Source organism: Camponotus floridanus, unplaced genomic scaffold (genome assembly GCF_003227725.1).
Source record: "Camponotus floridanus strain SB8 unplaced genomic scaffold, Cflo_v7.5 scaffold32, whole genome shotgun sequence".
Classification (NCBI taxonomy): Eukaryota; Metazoa; Arthropoda; class Insecta; order Hymenoptera; family Formicidae; genus Camponotus; species Camponotus floridanus.
This window is the reverse complement of record NW_020229459.1, coordinates 330,774-351,855: the sequence shown is the minus strand read 5'-3', so window position 1 is coordinate 351,855 and position 21,082 is coordinate 330,774. Positions and strand designations below refer to the sequence as shown.

At 32.4% G+C, this 21,082-nt stretch overlaps 4 protein-coding genes, 1 long non-coding RNA gene and 1 other non-coding gene across 12 annotated transcripts in view; 4 read left to right on the top strand and 2 right to left on the bottom strand.

The window, feature by feature from the left end:
- LOC105250126 (myosin heavy chain, non-muscle) overlaps positions 1 to 3,180 on the top strand; it is a 46,533-nt gene extending 43,353 nt beyond the window's left edge. For 3 of the 6 annotated variants that reach the window (XM_025410411.1, XM_025410410.1, XM_020027201.2), the window contains one exon: positions 2,605 to 3,180. In XM_025410411.1, the coding sequence (XP_025266196.1) occupies positions 2,605 to 2,734 (130 nt within the window). In that variant the 3' untranslated portion in view covers positions 2,735 to 3,180. The other 3 variants (XR_003123062.1, XM_025410412.1, XM_025410413.1) reach the window with 3 other exon arrangements.
- Positions 3,141 to 5,999, bottom strand: LOC105250125 (26S proteasome non-ATPase regulatory subunit 10). Its single transcript, XM_011256065.3, has 4 exons — positions 5,682 to 5,999; positions 5,483 to 5,581; positions 3,684 to 3,972; positions 3,141 to 3,453 (listed from the first exon to the last, which is right to left on the bottom strand). Exons 1-4 carry the CDS (start codon positions 5,787 to 5,789, stop codon positions 3,257 to 3,259), a joined length of 693 nt encoding a protein of 230 aa, XP_011254367.1. The 5' UTR covers positions 5,790 to 5,999; the 3' UTR covers positions 3,141 to 3,256.
- Positions 6,000 to 6,782: 783 nt separating this feature from the next.
- Positions 6,783 to 11,621, bottom strand: LOC105250124 (poly [ADP-ribose] polymerase). The gene is made up of 5 exons (XM_011256064.3): positions 11,355 to 11,621; positions 10,120 to 10,261; positions 9,491 to 10,032; positions 9,152 to 9,357; positions 6,783 to 9,039 (listed from the first exon to the last, which is right to left on the bottom strand). The coding sequence occupies exons 1-5, from the start codon at positions 11,466 to 11,468 to the stop codon at positions 7,092 to 7,094; spliced, it is 2,952 nt and encodes a 983-aa protein (XP_011254366.1). The 5' UTR covers positions 11,469 to 11,621; the 3' UTR covers positions 6,783 to 7,091.
- Positions 10,178 to 11,507, top strand: LOC105250123. Of its 2 annotated transcripts, XR_003123064.1 has the most exons (6): positions 10,178 to 10,287; positions 10,364 to 10,446; positions 10,523 to 10,605; positions 10,682 to 10,764; positions 10,841 to 10,923; positions 11,000 to 11,507. It is a non-coding gene; the product is annotated as an uncharacterized LOC105250123 (long non-coding RNA). The 2 variants fall into 2 exon arrangements; XR_003123063.1 differs by having other exon boundaries at positions 10,270 to 10,446.
- A 286-nt stretch (positions 11,622 to 11,907) lies between the features above and the next one.
- Trnat-cgu lies at positions 11,908 to 11,979 on the top strand. Its single transcript has one exon. It is a non-coding gene; the product is annotated as a tRNA-Thr (tRNA).
- Positions 11,980 to 12,977: 998 nt separating this feature from the next.
- LOC105250128 lies at positions 12,978 to 19,963 on the top strand. The gene is made up of 9 exons (XM_025410485.1): positions 12,978 to 13,221; positions 13,922 to 14,176; positions 15,274 to 15,450; positions 15,554 to 15,662; positions 15,978 to 16,131; positions 16,304 to 16,430; positions 17,021 to 17,212; positions 17,361 to 17,693; positions 19,419 to 19,963. The coding sequence occupies exons 1-9, from the start codon at positions 13,146 to 13,148 to the stop codon at positions 19,676 to 19,678; spliced, it is 1,683 nt and encodes a 560-aa protein (XP_025266270.1). The 5' UTR covers positions 12,978 to 13,145; the 3' UTR covers positions 19,679 to 19,963.
- The last annotated feature ends 1,119 nt before the right edge of the window (positions 19,964 to 21,082 follow it).

Sequence of the window (21,082 nt, the reverse complement as noted above, 5' to 3'; positions counted from 1 at the left end):
TGAACGCACAATCAGAGATAAGGAAATTTCTGAAATAGCGAAAGAAAGATGAAAAATTTAATTTTTGTAGGATATTAAGTAGCGAAAGGATATACTTCTGGATCATATGCAATATTTATACGTATATATATATATATTCTTTTATGTTACGCTTTTTAGGCCATACGTATCTGTAACGTTAGGCGAACGTAATGAGGCAGTATTAAAGTAGTGTTTTATCTTTGAAGGAAGTGATCAACTTCTGACATGTGTAGGTGTCAAGAGAGAAAAAACGATTGGTATCCTACCTGAGAGAGTTTTTTGCTAGGAAACAATCCCATTAGTCTCCCCAGTGTGCTACAGTGAGTTAAGCGAGCTCTTTTAGTTCATTTGAAACCGCTAACCCTGAAAATAATAACGTCGACTTGGACTGCTACCTTGTGTGATAACGACATACTACACCTCCGGCACCTTTTTGAATGCAATTGTTTGTGAATGTGTTTCTTTCTTTTTTTTGGTTTGAGGTATACGCTATCGGTCAATAGAAAAATGTACTTTTTAAAGAGAGTCTCTCTTTTAAAATTGTGTGTAAAAAGATTTTTCAAGTCTTCATTAAATATTTATTATCAGGTATCATGCACAAGAGAGCTTAAATGTAAATTTATTCAGATATAATTTGAATAAATCACACATCAGTAATTGCTCAATAAATTTTTCATTACTTTACTCTCTTTACATTTGATTTGAGACTATTACTGTGTATATTTATACATGTACAAGATGATTCATAAATGCATGGCAATTCTCAAGTGAGTAAATATGCAAGAAATGTCTTGAACATACATTGTAATAGTTTCTGAGTTGTGGAAGAAAAATGTTTGTCTTTCTTGTCGAGTATGAATATTTTTAAATTATTTTTCCTAGATGGATAATGTATAGCTTAAGAAATAGAGACAACACATATATGTCCTAATTTAAATTTATTAAATTTTTATATTTGGAATTATTTAAAATTCTTTAAAATTATCTTCCATAATTCAGAAACTATATACGATATACATTGAAGTAATATTTTTCAGTTTTGCTTAATCTATATACATTTACTCGTTGAAATATTACGATGCATTTATGAATCACTTTCTCTATATATTTTGTATATATATCAATCATAATATTATCTGTAACATTTAATTTATAAGTAAGTTCATAAATGCATGGCAATCCTCAAGTGAGTAAATGTACAAGAAATGTTATATGTTGATATATAAACAAAATATATAGAGAAAGTGATTCATAAATGCATCGTAATATTTCATCGAGTAAATTTATATAGATTAAGTAAAATTGAAAAATACTTGAGTGTATATAGTTTCTGAATTATGGAAAATAAAGAATTTTAAATAATTCCTAAACTAAAAATAAAATCTAATAATTTAAAAATCTAATAATTTAAAAATAATATAAAATTCTAATAATTTAAATTAGGACATGTGTGTGTTGTCTCTATTTCTTATACTATACATTATCATCTAGGAAAAATAATTCAAAATATTCATACTCGACAAGAAAATAAAGTCAAACATTTTCTTCCACAACTCAGAATCTATTACAATGTACGTTATTTGAACATATATTGTAATAATTTCTGAGTTGTGGAAGAAAATGTTTGACATTACTTTCTTGTCGAGTATGAATATTTTTAAATTATTTTTCCTAGATGGATAATGTATAGCTTAAGAAATAGAGACAACACATATATGTCCTAATTTAAATTTATTAAATTTTTATATTTGGAATTATTTAAAATTCTTTAAAATTACCTTCCATAATTCAGAAACTATATACGATATACATTGAAGTAATATTTTTCAGTTTTGCTTAATCTACATACATTTACTCGTTGAAATATTACGATGCATTTATGAATCACTTTCTCTATATATTTTATATATATATATATATATATATATATATATATATATATCAATCATAATATTATCTGTAACATTTAATTTATAAGTAAGTTCATAAATGCATGGCAATCCTCAAGTGAGTAAATATACAAGAAATGCTTTGAACATACATTGTAATAGTTTCTGAGTTGTGGAAGAAAATATTTGATTTTACTTTCTTGTCGAGTATGAATATTTTTAAATTATTTTTCCTAGATGGATAATGTATAGCTTAAGAAATAGAGACAACACACACATGTCCTAATTTAAATTGATTAAATTTTTATATTCGGAATTATTTAAAATTCTTTAAAATTATCTTCCATAATTCAGAAACTATATACGATATACACTTAAGTAATATTTTTCAGTTTTGCTTAATCTATATACATTTACTCGTTGAAATATTACGATGCATTTATGAATCACTTTCTCTATATATTTTGTATATATATCAATCATAATATTATCTGTAACATTTAATTTCTAAGTAAGTTCTTTCAAGATTATAAAATAATTTTCTAGAAAATTGAACTATTTAAATCACAGGAGAGACTCTTGACGTACATTTTAAGCTACTGACCGATGGTGTATGTTTTCTAATTGCACAGGTCCTCCCTTCAGGATCAGACACATGGTGTCTAATTAATGCAATATAATCATCTGTTTGAAGGCGCGGCGGTGGTCCTCCGATAAGCCTGAGCTCCACGAGGCTGAAACGCGGTTCCGTGCAGACCGGCGGCTCGGGCGACGACTCGACGACGCAGGACGAGAGCATCGACGGCGAGGAGAATGTTAATTGAGTATCGGTCCAGTGTGCTCTCGAACTTCTGTGAATTATGTATATACGTGCGTCGAGAAAGGGTGTTGGCTTTTTTTTGTTCGATTCAAGGGCGTCACGCTTGCTGTCAAGCTGACGTCGTCGCGATTACGAGGACTAATTCCACGAGATTAAAATCAAAAGTCGTTTCTACCGTGGCGTTTCCGGCCTTAAGATTAATCACGACGGAATAACGATCTTCCCCTGCCTGGGGGGGAATTTAATTAACCGATGATTGCGGGGAAGGAGCCTAGGGGCGCGAAGCCGCGAAAAGTAACAATATTAATCGAACCAAGGACTTTTGATACATTTTATATAGAACGAACGCAAACGTTGACCGCATTTTACATATATATAAGAAAGAGACAGTGTATATGTGTTTGAGAGAAAGAGAGAAGAGAGGCATACAATAAATTTGAAGGAAGGAAACTCGATCGTGATGAATTTATTGGAGACTTATTTAAACGAAACTTAAATAAAACGGAAGGATCGGAGCGCGTTTCTTTTATTTCGACGCGGCCTCTCGCTTGATTTCCTCGAGCTCTCGGACCAAACCGGGACTCGCGAGATCCAACGGGGTCTTGCGCTCCCTGTTGGTGATCGCCAGGTCCGCTCCGCGCGTCACCAGCAGCTTCGCCTCTTCCACGCGGTTCTCCTCGCAAGCGAGATGCAACGGCGTGTTACCATACGCGTCCCTTTGATCTGAGGAAAAGAAAAAGGAAAAATTAACGAAATGGCATGTGAAGCGAAAATGCATGAAATCGTCTCGTCGATTCTTCGAGGAAACCTTGTACTTCTCTAAGTTATAATCGAAAATATTTATATATAAATATATATATAGATTATATTTGATATTTTATATATTACTATATTGTAAAATGAGAGAGAGAGAGGGAGAAGAGCCGTATCACAGTAACACACACTTCCGCTACCTATATTCAATTTCTTCCCGTGCTCTATGAGGAGTTCCACGATGGCGATGTTGCCCTTTGAGGCGGATCTGTGAAGCGGGGTGGCGCCCCGTTTATCCGCGATGTTCACGTCGGCGCCCTTGTCGAGCAACGCGACGCAGATGGACTTCCAGTTCTTGGAGGCGGCGTACTGCAGAGCCGAATGGCCGTCGATGGTCATCGCGTTCACGTTCGCCCCCTCGGTCAGCAGCGTGTTGACGACCTTCTCGCGACCGGCGGACGACGCCAGGATCAGGGGAGTCATGTCCGTCTGCGAAAGATTTGGGCGACCAAGTGTCATTAATGAGATGGTGATTTCGAGGAGACTGGCCAGGATTAGGAGGACGGAATGAAAGTCTCGCGATGATTATGCGATTATGCGTTGCGTTATGCATGAGAGAAAGAGAGAGAGAGAGAGAGAGGGAAAACAGAATGTATAAATGCGCGATGCATTTTGGAGAGACGTATTTTCGCTTTATACTTATTTTCTTATAAGTTTTTTTTTTCTTATAAATGATCTATGGAAAAAAATTATAATATAATTATATGCCATAAAGTGTGTATATATATTATTAAGAGCTCCATCTTTCTTTAGATGTAGGTTCTCGAAAAGATGTTTTATGTGGATTAATCCTGTATCCTTCCCCTAAAGATTTGCGAGATTGACTTGGGGTTGTGGGAATTTGCTTATGAAACCGCGTTAAGTCTTATTCAATTAAAATCTTTGAAATATTAAAACTCTTTTTTTACATTTGCAACAATTTAAGGTTTATAGACTGTTTACGATTAATTCAAATTTAAATATAATTAAATATAATGTTAATAAAAAATATTTTGAAATTTTTTTTGAATATGTACATGATTGTACAATCTATTTGTAAAATCTAGTTTGATAAATGGTGTACGATATGTAGAATTATTTTTCCGAAAAACACTTGACGTTTTCAAATAGGAAAATAAAATTTTTTGATTTAAATATAAATACGTATCCCGAATTATTATATTATATAAATATTTTATATATTTTAAAATAAAATTTTACACAGTTCCATATAATTGTAGATACAAAAGTAAATCAATTACCATTTTTAATTATCAATATTTTAATAACTTTGAAGAATGATATGGAACAATATTAGGTTTGGATAATTTTTTAAAAATGAAGAGATTATTTACCTACAAATTATATAGTTTCCAAAGTGGAATTATTGCATTAAATTGTTCATAGTAATCTACAAAATCATGTATAAAAACGATGATAAAAATTATACAAATTTAAAAATCTTATTTTAATCTTTGAAAAATCATGTAATAATTTTGATCAAATATATTAAAACTTTAATATGTCATGCAAATTTTTAACTAAAATTATCAATCAATTTAACATTCCCATTTATTATTTATTATATTTACATTCCTTATAAGTGTTAAATTGATATAATTTTAATTAAAAATTTGCGCTCTTTAGCAAAAAATCTATCATGTTGCATTTGTCGCATTAACTCGAATATATTTGAAATTTTTATTTTCAAGAAATTAAAACTAAAAATTCCAATTAAATTAAAATTTATATTTTCAAGAAACAAAATATAAATTCTAATTGCATTATACTATATTCTTCAGGCTAGAAAAAAACATATACTTGACGTTTGAAAAGAAAAAATGAGAGAAGGAAGAGAGAAGAAAAATTTCAAAATATAGTTAATATATAATTTTTTTTATATCGAGCATTTCAAAATGCGAATCAGAAGATTTGCATGTACGGTGGTGTAATCTCTTACATCGTCCACAGGATCCACAGGTACGTCGAGAGACAGCAAATGCCTGACGAGGTCATCGTGGCCACCCAGCGCTGCCCAATGTATCAACATGCGGCCGTTCTGTACAAGGAGAGAAATTACGATATAACCTTAAAGATGTCACGTGCTACCCGGAATATTATTGTGAATATTTGCGTGATGCTCGACAATAATTACGAACGCTGTCGGTTTGCGTCTTCAGCTTCTCGTTCTCGTTCAACAGGATCTTGACGGCAGCGGTTTTGCCGCGATACGCCAGATCGTAGGCCGTAGGTTCTTGCTGCATCATCTTCGAGGTTATGACTGAGATTTTTAATGATAAATTGCGTTTAATGCGAAATACTGTTCAGTCTTTGCGTTTCGAACGTTGCGGATGGAGACGATATTGATCTGTCACTATCCGTCACCTGTCATCTGACATCAGCTGATATTCACTTGTCACTAAAGTACAATTTCATTGACGCTAAAAAGTAGCGTCAACCATTGATTAAACAAAGAAGCAACTATTTACTTTTTTGTTCAATGGTTGCACCTTTAAAGCAGCCTTTTCATTGACGCTAAAAAGTAGCGTCAACCATTGGTTGAACAAAGAAATAAGTAGTTGCTTCTTTGTTCAACCAATGATTGACGCTACATTTTATCGTCAATGAAATTGCACCTTTATAGAAAAGTCTATGGTCGCATGTAACAATATATGTTGGCCCTGAGTGTTTTTTTTTATTATGGATGCTTGAAATAAAATTAATCGTCTAATCGAATCAAGTGTAAAAAGATTTTTAAATGTAAACAATACGCGGTAAAAAAATAAATTGACAAATAAATGAAGAATAAATAATTATGCATTATAATTATTCGATTAGATAAATATCTAAAAATTATTTTTTTAAATCTTGTAAATTTGATAAAGTATATTTTATTATGGATGCACTTGTTGCATTTGAAATGAATTAATCGTCTAATCGAATCAAGCGTAAAAAAATTTAAACAATATGCGGTAAAAATATTAATAAATAAATAAATAATTATGGACAATCATTCGATTAGATAAATAAAAATAAAAATTATAAAAATTATTAATATTCTAAAAATTATTTTTAAAGATCTTGTAAATTTGATAAAATATTCTTTCATAAAAAAAATTTATTAAATACACTTATAATTTATTAAATATTAAAAAATTTATTAAATACACTTATAATTTATCTTATAATCATTTTACGCAATTGACATGATAATAAAAAACATACGAGGATAATAAGAAAAAAAACATTTCTGCGAAATATTTATTGAGAATAATTTTACAATTAATATTCGAGGTAGCGTGTACGGACTATTCCCTATAAATGAACAAATTGAGTAATACATAAGAGTACATTGAGTTAAAAAAAAAAATATCATTGAAATAAAATAACGTTATGATAAGTCTAACCCATGGTAACGTAACTCACTGGAACAAGAAACTTAAAAAAAATGTTTTTTCTTCAAAATTATTTGCAATTAAAAACATATAAATGAAAGCAATGTAATCCCAAAAATGACGCATCATTAAATTCAAAACATATTAAGATGATGCATGCCTGTGGCACGTATTTTAATATTTGTATTTGAAGTTCATTCTTATCAAATAACGCACTTTTACTTGAGCCACGTCGTATACGATATATTCATTGTATAATAAATCTGATTTCTTATTGTGAGTTGCAGGTACTCCCATTCCATAGGGCACTTCAACGCCGTCGTCAAGTTTATGAACATCTTTGGGATCAGGCTCCGTTTGACCACGACCTAAGGTGGAATGTTTACCTTTCGGCAATTTCTCGATGTAATCCGCCTTATATCTCTCGTGCATATTGCCCAGGGCGACCTCGCAGAGCAGCAGCAAACCGGTCGGACTTTGGCTGTGCGTGCAGCAATAATTTGCGGACTTGGATACCATATCGGCGAAGTATATACCTTTACCGAACATGTAACCGGTAACGGGCGCTTCCGGTGGCGCGATACGCAGACCTTGGGACAATATTCCTGCGAAATTCGTAGTCCTGGATCCGTGCCAGAGCAGCTTTCGATTCGGCAGCTTCTTGAAGGGCTTGAACCTCTGTTCCTCCCCTTGTCTCTTAACGACGAATACCTCCTCGATCTCGAGCTTGTATTGCGTGTGAGTAGCTGCGTGGGTGTTTTGGACGTATTTGTCGATCATCTTGAATTCTTCGCTCGACTTATTCAGTATCTCGATGTCCGTCTTGAGCTGCTTGTAATGACTATCGAGCGGATTCTGTTTTCCGTCAGTCGTATCACGCAAAAGATTGTACGCGATCTCCATCTCCAGCAACGCGTCCAGCATGTCGCATTTATTTTTGATCTCCTCCGACGACTCGAGAATTTTCGGCCCGGAAATACCAAAATTGTGAGGGATCAACGTGTAAAATCTATTGGAAGCATCGATGAGTGTGGTATGGTCTATATTACTCTTCTTCAATATCTCCTGTAATTCTGTTAGAACTGCGTAAGCTTTCTCAATCTGCTTCTTTGACAATTTCCCAAGCGGCATCTTATCCATGTCTATCTCAAACTCCAACATAACTTTCTTCATTTCAGCTACATCAAAAATAAGGCGCATGAGATTCTGAATCGGTTCTGCTAAATTACTCTTGATATCCGAATCCAAAGAAGCAATTTCTTCATCTCCATGATCTATGTCGATCGGATACATCAAATTTGGCACCTTAACAAAGTGCTGCCTATTCTTCCACTGATTACCAGTCTTTTCCTCGTACAACGACTCAAACTGCTCTATACATTCTTCCAAGGACAATTCTTCCAATTTGTTACCGCCAATCGTAGTACCAATCCGGCCCCAACTTCTAAACAAATGATACCTTTCGAATTTGTCATGTTTCAAAATTTGCAATTTGTAATAACTATTCTTCTTGGATTGTATATCTGTCAGACCCAATGTCGCAGTGTATTTATTTTTCCCCTTTTGGTAGATATGCGCACAGTTCTCCAAGCCACTGTCGGGATCAACAGCTCCACCGCCTTTTACCTTTACCTTCACCTTGCCAGAACTCGATTTTTCAAATCTACTTTTACTCTTGGAAGCATTAGATTTCGCAATGACGTTAGAAAGTCTAGCATTTATATCCCCACCCCAACTAGAGATGGTTTTCTTCTTTAGAAGCATAATTGGAGCATCTGTGTATTCCTTCGCTTCTTCTATGAAATCTTCCGTTATTACTTGAATATCACATGCTTGAACCTCTTCCATTCTTTTATTCATCTTTTCCAGTTCATTCTGATTCGAAATTACAGCAGCCAAATCTTCATGAATCTTTGTAGTAACAGTACCACCCAACAATAAAATTTCCTTCTTCAATTCTTCCTTATCCTTTTGCGTACGACCCTGTATAACAAACTGCATATTCTTCAAAGGACGTGGTTTTGCTTGTATTTTTGGTCCATCGACTTCTTCCTTAACAGAACTCGATGAGGACGGTGCTGTTATCTTAAACACTCGTTTTCTCACCTTGGACCTGTATGATCTATAAACAGATCAAAAACATTATAAGCCATAATTTTATCACATTTTTCAATATTTTAATGAAAAAAACGAAAAAGATTTACAGTACCGTCTGCTAATAAGAAAAGACTTACTTAATTGGAAATTCTTTCTTCATGTCGCTTGGTATTTCACACTTTTTTCTTTTCGGATCTTGAGTAACATACGTGCATTTAGTCCATTCTGTTACATTACCGGTGCACTTATAACCTATACCAGAGTTATATATAAGTTGTCCCTTGCATTTTGGACAGGGTTCTAGAGCTCCAAAGTACAGTATATCGCATAAAAGACTCAAGATCTAGAAATAAAATTTGATTGATAAAACAAATATCGATATAACAATAAATAAACACATCGTGCAATATATAATTCAAATTTGCCAAATATTTCTTGAGTAATACAATGATGAAATATATATCACAAGTATTTACATTTGAGATGCCTGTAGGAATCTCCTGATGATTTTTTTCCAACAATCCAACCAATTTATTTTTTCCAAGAGGTGTTATTTTATCTTTTATAGTGTACAGTTCTACATTTTGCTTTTTCATCAACTCTGCGTCCTCTGCATCTTCCGGTTCTTCCTTAATCTTTTTAGGAGGTGGTGGCATCTCACCTTGAGTCATTTTTGGCAGCGCAGCCTTAAGACTGTTCCTATCTTCTTTCGAAAGCTCTTTGACACCTGGAAGTTCATCTCCACTCCCATAATATCCCAAATCTGCTCTTAGTTTCGCAAAACACTCCACATGATGCCATCTATCTAAACCACCAAACCTCCTAGCCTCGGCGGTCTCGTAATCCTTCTTTGATATTCTTGTTTCACCCTTTATTATCTTCTCATCGCATCCTTTACAGGTAGATTTATTAGACTTGGCATATTCTACTCGGAAATCACCAGCAGATCCACTAGCACCGCCACCTTTTGTTCTTTTTCTGCCTTTTCCAGACACCGGAGGTGCATTAACAAATTCTTCTACATAAAAAAAGTACAGTAGACCAGTAAGATGACAAAGTGAACTATAAAATTATAGATTTTGCCTCAAATATAAAATATACCAACCAATTTTTTTCTGAATTTCTTCCTGATCTTCAAGACGAATTTCATCAAAGCAAGCTATATCGGCAGTAGACTTTGGTCTTTGTTTTTCAAAGAAGCATTCGAAATGATACCACCTAGGTATCGTTCCATCATGGACAGGGCTCTAAAAATATAGACAATATTTCTACGGTAATATATTGGATTTACTTTCTTAAACAAAATATATATTTGAGAGAAACTTATCCATATTGCATTCATTTTATAGAATTGCTGAAAACCAACTTGAAGCAACAAAGGACTGGAATATTAATTGCACATTGTTGTAAAGAAAGGGAAATAATTTCTACGGTAATATATTGGATTTACTTTCTTAAACAAAATATATATTTGAGAGAAACGTATCCATATTGTATTCATTTTATAGAATTGCTGAAAACCAACTTGAAGCAACAAAGGACTGGAATATTAATTGCACATTGTTGTAAAGAAAGGGAAATAATTTCTACGGTAATATATTGGATTTACTTTCTTAAACAAAATATATATTTGAGAGAAACGTATCCATATTGTATTCATTTTATAGAATTGCTGAAAACCAACTTGAAGCAACAAAGGACTGGAATATTAATTGCACATTGTTGTAAAGAAAGGGAAATAATTTCTACGGTAATATATTGGATTTACTTTCTTAAACAAAATATATATTTGAGAGAAACGTATCCATATTGTATTCATTTTATAGAATTGCTGAAAACCAACTTGAAGCAACAAAGGACTGGAATATTAATTGCACATTGTTGTAAAGAAAGGGAAATAATTTCTACGGTAATATATTGGATTTACTTTCTTAAACGAAATATATATTTGAGAGAAACTTATCCATATTGCATTCATTTTATAGAATTGCTGAAAACCAACTTGAAGCAACAAAGGACTGGAATATTAATTGCACATTGTTGTAAAGAAAGGGAAATAATTTTATCATCTGTAAAAGTGACATCCTGCAAAACCAAGCAAACGGAAGCAGAATAATATAACATTATCGCTGCTAAGTGTTATATCACGCGACAATGTTATTATTAAATGACATCATTGGGCACGTTATCGTCATCAAGATCAGGGGCCTAACAGTGGACGATTCAAATCTACAGGCATATCGTGTCTTGCAAGTGTCATCGTTCAATAATATTAGCAAGGACATGAAAATTCTAGCGAGACGAAGCACCAGGTCCTCTTGTCCGCCCACTTCTCGATACCTGAACAATAGCGGCGATTCTCAAGCTCTGTTTGCTGATGGGCTGCTTGCACTGTTGACACTTGGAGCGGTCGCTTTTCGCGTACTCCGCCCGATACGGCAGGTCGTCGCTCATTTTCGCGGATCCTCCGTCTCGAAATTGCGATTTGCAAAAGGAATAATACGCAGTGTCCTGGAACCGGTCGATCGTCGTAGGTAGACTTCGCGCAGTAACCGGCTTTTGGCGGTCGGTGATCGTACAGTGGCGCCAAAATAGTACAAGCGGAGAGAAGACTGAGAGATGTCGTGGCCAGGGATCACCTGAAAGCGATACTCCCTCTATGAACATCGAAAACGGACATGAACTACAAAGCCAATGTCCACGAATGTTTCTCAGAGGGTAACATATATGTCTCTCTGATAATATAAATAATATAAATAAAAATATAAATAAAAATGTCAAAGTGCAATTTGATATATTTTTTATATAAAAGGATTTTTATAAAATTTACAATTTTTATTGTCAAATAGCTTCCAACAGCTTTTATATCTTGCTAAGAGGGGGAAGCTGCAAAGCCTCTTTAGCTCAGTGGTAGAGCACTGGTCTCGTAAACCAGGGGTCGTGAGATCAAACCTCACAGGAGGCAGTTAGAGAAATTTTTGCGTATTTTTTTTGTATAATTTTTTGTATAAACGAGTATATTATTTTTATACATTTCCTAAATTTTTTTTTGATAATTGAAGATATTAATAATGTCATATTAATAATAAATATTTATTTTATATAATAATATTTATATAATATTTTATATAATAATATTTATTTAAATATTATTTATCATTAATACATATACTAAATATATATATTATATATTTGATACATACGTGTTATATATATATATATATATATATATATATATATATATATATAATATTAATGATAAATACGATTTCTCTTTAATATTTTTAATTACATAATTTAATGACATACTTTAATTTCACATTTACATATATTATATATTTGACAGACACGTGTATATTTGAAACGATCTTTGACGCGTTTATTTTGCGCATTTTATTTCGACTGTTTAAAAATGAATCATTATTTTTAATTTTTTCACACTCTTAAATCTATTGAATTTATAGACGTAAAAAAAGATTAATAATTAATGAAGTTTTAATGCAAAACTTGAGTACGATTCGGGAATAAAAATAAAAGAGTTTGCATTTCTTAAGAAAACCTCGATCTATTTGGAATAAATTAAAGGATTATATTTTTTACATTTTAATATACATTTTATATTTCTTTTAAAATAAAAATCTCCGATTGCTTAATGGACCCCCCCTCGGGCTCTTTAGGATTAGAAGCAGCTTCCAAAATATCTGGCTCGCGAACGACCGAGGCGATAAATTGTCGCACAGACTCCGGAATGGAAAAGTTCGTATCCTGAATCGGGATCAATCGAGTTGGCGCCGGACATGTTTCGCACGAAATGCAATCTCCAGGGATTTTCCTCAAGGCCTAGCGACGTTCGACGAAGATAAAGCACCGGAAGGGACGATAAAATAGCTATCGCTCGCGTGCCAGCGGAAACTGCGCTCCCGCCCTCGGCTACAAAAACTACAGCCCCGAATAAAAGGATGAGTCTTAGCTCTCATTTATGTACTCGCCGCGCTTAATGGTGTATAAACTCGATTTTCTCCTCCGTGGGGGTTTTTTCCAGTCTTCGCGATCGCTTTTAGAAAATTACAAAGGTATCTTCGCACGTCATCTGGCCGGCTTGTGTTGAACGGATCCCACACCCACGTCGAGATGAAGTGTCCTTCGGTGATCCTGCTGCTGTTCACTTTTTTCGGCCAGTGCATCGTTTGCTCTTGGCAGGTGCAGAGTAAGCAGAAATAATAGAAATAACGAATTTGACGCGTAAAAAAAATCAGGTCAAACGGAGTAAAATAACTCGCAATAATAAAGCAACGTGCAGTGAGTGCAACATGTCATGTGCGACGTTCTTTCAACGAGATAGAATCCCAATGAAATTAACAATAGTGCCGTTCTATAATTGCTTACCGAACAAATAAATATGAAAAAAGATTGATTAATTTTAAATTAATTAAAAATATCGTTTAGCCGCGAACTTGATTATCGTAATCGCGGGCTCTATCGTATTTAAATTCGCGGTACGAGAGAGATGAGGGGAATAATTAATTTAAAAGCACAGGAGTGTGTTAGATAATGGATGTATGATCGATAAACAATTATACTGACTGTACTAATTACGCTAATTTAATGTTTAATTGTAATATTATTACATAATTACTCTATACACTTTTGGAGCTTATATAATCGAGACAGAGAGAGAAAGAGAGATAGAGAGATCAACAGTTATTATCCCAGGATAATATTGTTATAGATCTAAGCACTTTTATCTTACTTCGTTTGACGTGATTTTACGCAGATGTTGTTAGTCATCTTTTTTTTATTATTTATTACTTATTTATTATTTTATAATTTCTAATTTATTATTTATTTATTATTTTACAATTTATTATTTATTTTTTATTTGTATTATTTATTTTTATATGATCCAGGTAAAAATAAATCCCCATCAATCACAACAATTCACACACTCCATCAAATGAATCAAAGAATACTCGCAGAACTCAATAAAAGATTAATCTCCTCAGTTCGATGTCCTATGATGCGACTGAATAATGGCAAGATTCGTGTTCGGGCTCGAGGTCGAATTGTAAGATTCAACTGCCTCGACGGATTCACTCTCGTTGGCAACAAGTATTCTACGTGCATTCGCGGTCAATGGGACACACCTACTCCCGTGTGTGTGAGTAAGTAAAGTCATGTCATGCATGTGTGCGTGCGAAATAGACGAAGTTCCTCCTCCAGATGTCAACGCGATGTCTGCCAAATTTTTCCTCACCCTTATTCACGATTCATATTTCAAAATATATAATTAATTAAAAATATTTAATACATATGTTATTCGATAAACAATTATTGATGTACTATACATTTATTTTTTTAATAATTGATTCACAGAAATCTCAATTATTGCGACTTAATAAAGAAAATATATGAGAATAATAATTCATTTATTATTCAATAATATTGTTATGACTAGCCTTTTACTTATCTTGACGGTCGATATTGGATGTTCTTTCGACTGGTTCAATTGATAATCTGAATTTATTGACGATCAATAAATTTTATTTATTATAATTTTTAATTGTTTTCTCTGGAATTATGCTTTTTTATACGATGTTTGCATGAATCTGCACAATAAATAAATTATAGACATTAATAAGTGAATATTTGGGGCAATAATTATTTTGTTGGCGCAGAAGGAGTATGTGATGCTGCTTAAATAATTTTTGCTACCGAGGACTTTAATTGGCATGATTGTTTACAATTTATATATAATAGATACTTTATAATAGATAATTTATATATAATAATTAATTCATTTTTAATTATTTATTTTTAATGCTTTTTCTTCCCTTTTGTCTTTCTTTCTTTTTTCTTTCGGTCAATTTGATTTAAGTCTCGATCGTTTTTATTTCCATTCAATTTTTTTATTCAATTTTTTATTCAATAATAATTTATTTTTAATGCTTTTTCTTCCCTTTTGTCTTTCTTCCATTTTTCTTTCGGTCAATTTGATTTAAGACTCGATCCTTTTTATTTCTATTCAATTTTTTTATTCAATTTTTTATTCAATAATAATTTATTTTTAATGCTTTTTCTTCCCTTTTGTCTTTCTTCCTTTTTTCTTTCGGTCAATTTGATTTAAGACTCGATCGTTTTTATTTCTATTCAATTTTTTAATTCAATTTTCTATTCAATTATTCAATTTGTTTTTATTGCAATTTAATAGCGTATGTCATTTGCAAGTAATATGTTAGCGTTAATGCATCTTGATGTTTCATTCAAGACGCGAAAGCACTCGCTCCCACGAAATGCGATTTCGAGAGTACGGATCTCTGCTGGTGGGAGCAGGACCCGCAGCACGATTTCGACTGGAAGCGCCATAATTTCGAGACACCGAGTTTGCACATCGGTACCGGTCCTACGCACGACCATACTCTGGGAGCCGGAAATGACGGTACGTATCTTCGTATCCTCGACTTTTTTCGCTGAAGCATTAGATTAAAAAAAAAATCATCGTCCTTCGAACACACGCTCGTTTATGCTCGCGATGATTTCAGGCCATTATCTTTATATCGAGGCATCCGGTCGATTGGTGAACGATACGGCAAGAATTATATCCCCTCTGTACAATTCATCATTGACTGAATCGGGCTGTTTCTCGTTCTGGTAAATATAAATAATGTAACGGAAAATAAAAAATATCGCTCTCTCCAATTTTCGCGTCAAGCTTTTCACTATTTTATTTTGTTATTTTTTTAAATAAATCAAATCTTTTCAAGCTGAATTTTATGAATTAAATAATAAATAAATAAATTTATGAATGGAATAAAACAAAAAAATTATACATCAATACATCGTAAAATATTCAATGTTTAATTTATATCATAAATGAATAGCCAACATTATATATTATTATAAAGTTTTCATTTTTTCTTGCAGTATTTTATTAAGGATTTTTTTCATACATGTTTGGGTTGACAGGTATCACATGTATGGTGCCACAATCGGATCACTGAACATTTATTTCAAGCAAGAGGATTCTGCGTCGCGATTGATGTTTACCAAAAGCGGAAATCAAGGGAATCAGTGGTTCCATGGTATCTTTGACTTGCCGAAAACTAATATCAGCTTCCAGGTACGCGTCATCGATCGCATCTTTTTCATCAAATTCGACTTTTAATCGGGATATTTTTCTTTATATAATAATATTGGATTGCTATATTAAAATACAAAAAGTTAGATGTAAAACATGAGAAAGTAAGAGCTTACATAACATTTTTTTTTTACATTTTCATTGCTGTTTACAGCTTGTTATAGAAGGAGTGAGAGGTAGCAGTTACGTGAGCGATATCGCGATAGACGATATTGCGATTTTACAGGGGGACGAGTGCATCGTTAAGAATGAATCTACCAGCGTAACTGTAGGCGATGACGGTAAGTTTATTTTTTAAATGGATTCTTAAATCAACAACAGGAAGCATCGGCGTAGCTTGTGGTAAGATAATAATAAGCCAAGTCAGTAAGACTTATTTGAGGACAGGAAATTCCTTTTTAAAATGTTAGAAGAGAGAGTACTCTGTAAATTAAATTTCCAGAATCCTAGTCAAAATATGCGAAACATATATTTATTTATAAAGATTTTAAATTATACTTATAATATATATTTAATATATATTTAATATATATTTAATATAATTAATATTAATATAATTTTATAATTAATATAATATTAATATAATTTATAATTAATATAATTTAATTTATAATATAATTTATAATATAATTTTAATATAATTAATATTTTAAATATAATTAATATCTTTAATATAATTAATATCTTTTTAAAATATATTAATATAATTTTATATAATTTTTAATAAAATTAATATCCTTTCAAAATATATTGAATATATTTGTACTTGAAAATAATATTATAATAATATTATAAATAATATTATAATAATATTATAATAATATTAAACTTATATAATATAATCTCTTATAAAGATCCGTGTCTGTTTTAGATCAAGTCGAAATAGTCAACGCGCAACAAACCTGCCGGGACAGATGCGTTTTTTCGTCGACAATCTCGACGACGACCCTTTCCTCCGACGCATTATCTCATGGTTCATTTGGACCAGAAAGCTGCCTCTGTACGATTGATTGTGCGGAACGCTCTATATGTTGCCCGGATTACGCTGAATACTGCATACTAGGTAATTAACGTGCAGCTTAATAAGACCTGTTGATCTCTGACGTGAGTTGCTCGGCGTAATTGAAAATTATGATAGTACCAATTTATTACATCTCGTTTAATTTTAAAGGAGGTTCCCTTAAAAATAAAATTCTCGATCGCAATTGCAGGGTACAGCACCGCTGTGACAGTGGCCGACGAGGTCACGAGATCATCGGATAATCGAACCACCGCGATTTCACCGGTGAAGAATTCCACTCTGACAGGATTTCCTATAAATCCGAAAGACGACATCGACCCGGGTATATTTAACTCGTCGACGACGTCGTCGACTACGCAAAGACCCATCGTGACCACGAAGACAACGGTCAAGGCTCAAACCAAGAGCCCGTCACGGACAACTACATCTGCCAAGTCAACGCGACAGGCAGAGACAAAGGAGACGCCTTTCGAACCCAAGACAACTGTCGCAACAAAATACATAGAACCTCAGGATCGATCTGGTAACGTCTTTCTATTGTACACATAAAGTGATAGAGATTCTCTCTGGTGTGAAATTAAATCGTGCAACAAGACGTTCCGGTTTCAATTTAGTTGTTCTTAAAAGAGGGTTTAAGGATGTTTTGTTTTACGTATTTTCCAAATATTGAGAATTTAATGAAAATTGTACAGAATGTCCTTACATGTGTTTAGAATCTTCAGTACAATTTTTAAATCGATTCACTAAAGCGTTCACAAGTATAAGGATTTTAATTTGCACCGAATTAACATGTGTTCTTATGGGAAACGTAGCATTAAGAATGATGCGGATCAGTGAGCTAAAAACTTTGAGTTTAATTTTAACTACGATTTGTTGGATTTTTTGTTTAAATAATTTCTCTGTTAATTTTAATATTTAAATAGGCTTCTTAAAATGACTGAAAATTTTCGAGCTTTTGATTGAAATATAAATAATATTTTTAAAATTCTGTATCTTTTTAAAATTCTAAAAATTTTAATTAGCAAGATACTTAAGGATGTTTTGTACCTATTTTCAAGATATTGAGAATTTAATGAAAATTGTACAGAATGTCCTTATATATGTTTAGAATCTTTAGTACAATTTTTAAATCGATTCACTAAAACGTTCACAAGGTATAAGGATTTTAATTTGCACCGAATTAACATGTGTTCTAATGGGAAACGTAGCATTAAGAATGACACGGATCAGTGAGCTAAAAACTTTGAGTTTAATTTTAACTACGATTTGTTGGATTTTTTGTTTAAATAATTTCTCTGTTAATTTTAATATTTAAATAGGCTTCTTAAAATGACTGAAAATTTTCGAGCTTTTGATTGAAATATAAATAATATTTTTAAAATTCTGTATCTTTTTAAAATTCTAAAAATTTTAATTAGCAAGATACTTAAGGATGTTTTGTACCTATTTTCAAGATATTGAGAATTTAATGAAAATTGTACAGAATGTCCTTATATATGTTTAGAATCTTTAGTACAATTTTTAAATCGATTCACTAAAACGTTCACAAGTTACAAGGATTTTCATTTGCATCGAATTAACATGTGTTCTTATGGGAAACGTATAACCACATCGATTCAAATGACAAAAACACATGGAAATAATATTCAGAATTTGTTTAAAATTTGCATAGTTTAGATACAGAGGAAATATTTAGTCGAATAATATTATACAAATACTAACTAGTTAAAAAGATATTAAATATAATTTAATGAAGTTAGCCATGTATCTGTCACAAGGCGAAATTCTCTGCCAAAAATTAATAATTTCGATTAACAAAATTCGGAATATTTCAGTAAAAACGCAATAAATATTAAAAAATACATCTCTGCACTGTAGCTAAGATCAAATTATAATATTCCACACAATTTCTCATAATCAAAATACACCAAAAATATTCGTCAATATTGATTTTCAGCTACTTTTTGCTGTGATTGTACATACAAAACATCCTTAAATAATCGCATTTAAAGTTCAATTTTTCTTCTCTCGAGAAAAATTTATATATAATATTATTAGATCTCGATAACTCTTTATTATATTCAAGGAAATATTTAAAAAAAATATATAAAATTTATGACACAAATGGTGCACATTAAATTTCGGAAATTAATAATTTTGAAAAAATCTTTCCAATTATTAAATGTGCAAATTTAAATCTGATAAAATGGATAAAAAGACATTATTGACGAGGATAAAATATTCGCAGACCTGCATGAAGAGCAAAATCCGGAGAGGAAGAAACGCGGAGGCATCGAGATCTCGGAGACTGTCATCGCGATCGGCGCGACTTTGACCGTCCTTTCCGTGGCCCTCGTCATCACGATCATGGTTATTAGGAGGAGAAAAACTTACAAGAGAGGAACGAGCAGCTCGGCGCTCTCGGAGGACAGCGACGTTCGTTTTTTAACGTCGGACGAAATCCTCGATTTCAATCTAGCCCGACCTACCGATAACGACGAAATGTAGCACCACATTATCGAAATTCCTTCTTTAAACGGTCTGGAATTAAAATTAAATTGATTCTCGGGTTAAGTAATTAATCGATGAACGAGGAGAATTTTGTGGATAGAAAATTATTAAAGTAACCTGCACCTTCATTGATCTAATTCTTATTATTATTCGGATAAATTTTGAGGAAACAAAAGTTATGATAAAATCTTCTGTATTAATATGAAATATTATTGTTAATACATCGTTGAAGAAGATCCTCCGGAAATCCACAATACAATATTGACATTTACAATTTTAGTATTAAATATATTAAATATATTAAATATATTAATTTTAAATATATAAAAAATAGAATTAATGTACTTATAACTATCTTTTAATATAAAGAAATCGATATTCGATATTAATAAATTATTTGACAGTATTCTGCTTGGCATGAGAGAGACATCTCACTTTAATTTAATTCTATTTTGATTCTATTTTGTCAATATTAATTAAAAATTAAGCTTTAAATAAAAATATCGTCTCATTATTTATATAAATGTTGTTCCTAATTCAATCTTTAATTTTCTACTGTAGAATGCTTCTAAAAATATTAATCTTCATGTTGCAAGCGTACGCATAATTTACGGGAGACACTCAATTTTTTGATGACGAAAGTAGCACGCGGAAGATTAAGTGACATTGCGCAACGTTACTATTTGGAAGATCAACACGTATCTGGGATTGTCCGGTGTATCGATTGATTTCACTCTGGAAATACGCGTCATTGCTGAAATATGTATGCCGAGGCACGTAGTTTCGATAGTTCGTTGAGACAAGCGGTTGCTCGAGCAGGTGAGGTCTAGACGCTTAGATAAGTATTACGTATTTTACAAGGACCGAAATGTAAATAAGTGACATACACTTGTACATAGACATATATATACATATACTGGGACTTTACTTTACAAATCCTCTCTAAAGAAGTTCTCCTCATTAAACATATTCCTCATAAAAGGTCTCGCTAATATCGATCTAATGAAATATTCATGAGGACACTTTGTAGTCGCGGCATGCGGCATTTTTGTGGCGAACCTTACAAGTTTGCGGATGTCGTGAAACGCCACTTTCCTCTCTGGAGAGAGTACCGAGGAAGGAATACAAAGCCGAAGTGTATATCGAATTTAGTACGTGCGTGGCCGATTTACTGCACGTTTCGGCGGCGTTTCACTGATGTATTATACATTGTGTATGCACGCGCGTTTATGTGTATGTGTGCATCTGTTTTGTGTGATTCGGAAAATATGATTTATATCCTACGGAATGGCTTATATACTAAATGAAAAGTTATTTAAATATCAGATATAGATGTCGTGTCTCTATCTTAAAGTATCTTTTCTTATGAAATATTTGATGTTTATCAAATATTTTTTTCTA